Source organism: Gekko japonicus, unplaced genomic scaffold (assembly GCF_001447785.1).
Source record: "Gekko japonicus isolate JY-2015 unplaced genomic scaffold, Gekko_japonicus_V1.1 scaffold2871, whole genome shotgun sequence".
In the NCBI taxonomy this organism is placed as follows: Eukaryota; Metazoa; Chordata; class Lepidosauria; order Squamata; family Gekkonidae; genus Gekko; species Gekko japonicus.
Window position 1 is genome coordinate 165468 of NW_015162039.1, and position 5097 is coordinate 170564.

Below are 5097 nucleotides of genomic sequence, written 5' to 3' on the forward strand. Positions count from 1 at the left end.
TGTCCCCCCCACCTGAGTTTTTTCCAAAACCATTTCCCCCCCAGAAAAATTGGAAAAAAATGAATTATGGAACATTGTATTTTACAATGATAAATACCATGTTTGTGACAAAGTCTTCATATATTTAATCTTCCAATATTATTTCTAAAAACTATACAACATGAAGCCCTTTATGTAAGATACTCTGTAAAGTATCAAATCATTGCAATTCCTGTATACTGAGGATAAGCAAATGCTGGAATACAATTCAAATACCGAGAAAATACAGAGGATACAATTCAGTTTTTATTGGAGGATGGGGGTTTGCCTGCTTTCATAAACTGATAAAAGAGGTTCCTTATAGTTCAGGTGTTCTTTATATTTCTGGACCTCATCGTTCCATTTGTAACAAAAAAAAATTTTTTTAAGCAAATTTAATTTGTTTTTATTTTCTCAATAAGCTGTACTTTTGATATATGAAACATGATACGTTTATGCCAAGTCAATTTATGCACACTGCATTTTATGTTCCAAAAATAAAGTGATTTTCAATCGGTAAAGGTTACTAATATTGCATTTCTTCAATTTTTCAGAAAATTTCCTTTTTTTTCCAGGAGGGAATGTTTTTTTCCTCATGGCTTCAAAATTTCTGGAAATTTTACATCTCTAAATAAGTCTATCAATGGCTACTAGCCATGGTGACTGAGGAGAACCTCCACATTCAGAGGCACTAAGCTTCTGAATCCCAGAGCCAGGAGGCAACATCAGGGGAAGGGCTCAACCTCTTTGCCTTGTTGTTGGCCCTCCAGAGGAATTGGATGGCCACTAGATCAAAGATGGGTAGCCATGTTAGTACAGTAGAAAAGAGCAAGAGTCCAGTAGCACCTTAAAGACTAAGGTGAGTTACTACAGGATGCTGGACTAGATGGACCACTGGTCTGATCCAGCAAGGATCTTCTTATGTTCTTAGGAAAGCCTCAGCCTCCATGCCCTGTTGTCGTCCGTCCAGAGGAACTGGTTGGCCCCTGTGTGAGACAGGATGCTGGACTAGATGGACCACTGGTCTGATCCAGCAGGGCTCTTCTTCTGTTCTTAGGAAGGCCTCAACCCCTCTGCCATGTTGTTGGCCTTCCATGAGGACTGACTGGCCGCAGTGTGAGACAGGATGCTGGACTAGATGGACCACTGGGTCTGATCCAGCAGAACACTTCTTATGTTCTCATGTTTACAGGCATTCTGTTACTAATGATTGCATGTTGAAAGGTCACAGCTGGGGCAGGTAGTGTCAGCAGGAGACACCACTTATAGGTGGACACAGGGACTGAGGGAAAGCAAATTCTTTGTTTCAGAGAACAGTCATGTTGGTCTGCAGTAGAACACCTGGATTAGTCCGGTAGCACATTAGAGACAAACAAGATTTTGGGGGTATAAGCTTTCAAGAGAATGTTTAGTGAGGGCGTTCCGCCTTCAGAGTGGTATATAAGGACTCAGGGATCTCCATCCCTACTTGTATCTGATGAAGAGAGCTATAACTCTTGACAGCTCGTACCCTGAAAATCTTGTTGGTATGGTCTTGAAGGTGCTGCGTGACTCGAATCCAGCGAATACTTACACTCATTGTTACGAAGCCCTGTGCCCTGCCTAGACGTCTTCTGCACCTCAACCACACCACCAGTCGAGAACCACTATGTTCAAGCATCAACACAACAACCTACTGCTGGCATCTTGCATGTGATTTCACTCCTTATCGGAGCGCAGCAGGATAATAGCACAATAGCAACAAAACAGTCTTTCAGCGGGCATTCAACAACACAGCCAGAAAACAGATATAAAAGCAGGGAGTCCACAAATCTTATAGTCTATTATGCTCAGTAGGGAAAAAAAAAACTTGCAAAGCCTTCAGCGTTCTCAGAAGCACATCGGCTCCGGTGCGACCATCTTGAAAACCAATGCCAGCATCTTCGTGCCATACAAAGACATGTTATTTTATTCCCGCCCACATTTTCATCTGAATTTGAGCATAATACGGTTTACCAATTTGACGTCGATACTTGTCGCTTTGGCATCCAGGGAGTTTTCCACCAACTCTTTAACCACGCTGACGACCGATGTGATCACCTGTGAGCTGGAAAGGATTCGGACTGTGTCTGCTGGCAACTGCTTCATTTTGAGGGCCTGGAATAAATAGGGGGGGAAATAAATTAAATTTAAAATTTTGGAAAAGCACGACAGGTTTCTAAATCCTCAGCTAATGCCTTATAGCCTCCACAGAGGTGAACGTGGTCAGATACAACACAGGCTATGGCAAATAAAATGCAAGTCTGTGGTCAGGCAGGCAAAAAGGGAATATGAGGAGCATATAGCAAAAAACGTAAAAACCAACAATAAAACTTTCTTCAAATACATTAGGAGCAGGAAACCAGCCAGGGAGGCAGTGGGGCCCTTGGGTGACCAAGGGGTAAAAGGAGTACTGAAGGATGATAGCGAAATGGCTGAGAAGCTAAATGCATTTTTTGCCTCTGTCTTCACTGTGGAAGATGAGAAGTGCTTGCCCACTCCAGAACCGCTGAGTTCGGGAGGGGTGTTGAAAGACCTGAGTCAGATTGAGGTGACGAGAGAGGAGGTCCTAAAACTGATAGACAACTCAAAAACTGATAAATCACCAGGCCCAGATGGCATACATCCGAGAGTTCTGAAAGAACTCAAATGTGAACTTGTGGATCTCCTGACAAAAATATGTAATCTTTCCTTAAAATCTGCCTCCATTCCTGAGGACTGGAAGGTAGCAAATGTCACTCCCATCTTTAAAAAGGGTTCCAGAGGAGATCTGGGAAATTACAGGCCAGTCAGTCTGACGTCGATACCGGGTAAATTGGTGGAAACCATTATTAAGGAAAGAATTAGTAGGCACATAGATGAACAAAACCTATTGAGGCAGACTCAGCATGGGTTCTGTAAGGGAAGATCTTGTCTCACTAACCTGTTAGTGTTCTTTGAGGGGGTGAACAAACATGTGGACAAGGGGGATCCAATAGATATTGTTTACCTTGACTTCCAGAAAGCTTTTGATAAAGTTCCTCATCAAAGGCTCCTAAGTAAGCTCAAAAATCATGGGATAGAAGGACAAGTCCTTTTATGGATCAAAAACTGGCTAATTAATAGAAAACAGAGAGTGAGTATAAATGGGCAATTTTCTCAGTATTTACTTCAATACTGATACCATACTTTTCTCCCCAATGGACAACAAAGCGCCTGACAACATTGATCTCCCCTCTCCGCTTCGTCCTCACAACAACCCCCCCGTGAGGTAGGTTAGGCTGAGGCAGCGTGATGGACACACGTCACCAAAGGAGCTTCCATTGCAGAGTGGGGATTCGAACCTAGGCCTTATATTTAACCAGATCAGCTGTACTTCACAACAGGTCTATTTGATAAAGGAATGCTTTAGGCCATTTTGAACAAAGGGCAGCCTTCAGAAACATTATTTCAAGTTGGGGGGTAGTAAGAAGGAAGCAAGACAACCCCTCCCCGCAATTAAATAGATACAACATTGGTGGTGGAAAGCTCCGTCAAGTCACAGCTGGCTTACACCCACCGCTGGTGGTGTTTTCAAAGCAAGAGACTTTCAGAGGCGGTTTGCCATTGCCTGCCTCCGGGGTCACAACCTTGGTATTCCTTGGTGGCCTCCCATCCAAATACGAGCCAGGGCCGACCCTGCTTAGCTTCTGAGATTGGGCTAACATGGACTATCCAGGTCACAGCAGATACAACATTACATTGGACCTCCTGAGGGCACCTGGGTTTTGGCCACTGTGTGACACAGAGTGTTAGACTGGATGGGCCATTGGCCTGATCCAGCATGGCTTATGTTTTTATGTCTGGGGCGGGGATGCTCTGTATTCTTGGTGCTTTGGGGGGGGGGGCAGTGGGGGGGCTTCTGGAGATCTGGCCCCACTGGTGGACCTCCTGCTGGCCCCTGGGTTTTGGCCACTGCGTGACACAGTGTTGGACTGGATGGGTCATTGGCCTGATCCATGGCTTCTTTTATGTTCTTATTGCAAAACCCCCAAAAACGGAGTATATTTTAAGAACATAATATGTCTAGTTATCTTACTTCGGTTTAAAGGTTCTATAACGGAACTTAACTTATAAGCAAGTCCGAGCTTAGATCCAGGTTGAACTACGCTATTAGCAAAACTGATTATTCACTGTTTTCAGTGATGCTTTGGCCTGCTGGGATTTTCATGCTTTTCCACTGTTCCTAAAGCGTTTGATTTGTTGCGTTCACTGCTGCTGAGCTGAATTTTTTTCTTATTCTGAGGCTGCTCCTACCTGTATTAACTGAGAGCTGCTAGAAAAGAGCAGTTGTTGGTTACTTAAATTACTGATCACCAATATAATCTGGAAGGCCAGATAATGAAATTGAAGCTCAAATACTTTGGCCACCAAATGAGAAGGGAGCACTCACTGAAGAAGACCCTGATGCTGGGAAAGATTGAAGGTCAAAGAAGACAAAGACGGCAAAGGATGAGATGGTTAGACAGTGTCATTGATGCAACGAACATGAAGTTGAGCAAACTTCAGAGGATGGCGGAAGACCGGAAGGCCTGGCGTGATCTGGTCCATGGGGTCGCGAAGAGTCGGACTTGACTGTGCGACTGAACAACAACAACAAATATAATCTTACTAAGAAAAAGGCCCGTTGTGGAAATAAATACAACGGCCTCTAGAAAGAGGCTCTGGGCGGGTACGCCGGCCTTGGACACTCAGTGTCAATTTGCTGTGGCGACCTCAGCAAGGTATAATGACACTGAGTCCACCATTTTCTCCAGAGGAACTGATCTCTGCTACCTAAAGAACAGTTGTAATTTTGAGTGATCTCCAGCCCTCACCTGGAGATTGGCAACGATGGTTCCCCAGAAGGGAATAGTTGGTTTGGAGGGTGGAGTCTATGGCTTTGTACCTGTCCGAGGTCCCACACCTCCTGAAACCTCACCCTCTCCAGGCTCCATCCATCCCTCACATCTCCAGGAATTTCACACCTGGAGTTGGCAACCCTATCTCCTTCCCAGCCAATCATCAACCTACCTTTATTTCCCCCTCACTCTTCAGCTTTCC

The 5097-nt window shown here is 44.5% G+C and overlaps 1 protein-coding gene across 1 annotated transcript in view; it reads right to left on the bottom strand.

Moving 5' to 3' along the window:
• The window catches only part of PMS1 (PMS1 homolog 1, mismatch repair system component), a 77008-nt gene extending 74863 nt beyond the window's left edge, over nt 1-2145 (bottom strand). The window contains exon 1 of the mRNA XM_015405579.1: nt 2014-2145. Within this exon, the coding sequence (XP_015261065.1) occupies nt 2014-2145 (132 nt within the window). The remainder of the gene's footprint in view (nt 1-2013) is intronic.
• Between the last annotated feature and the right edge of the window lie 2952 nt (nt 2146-5097).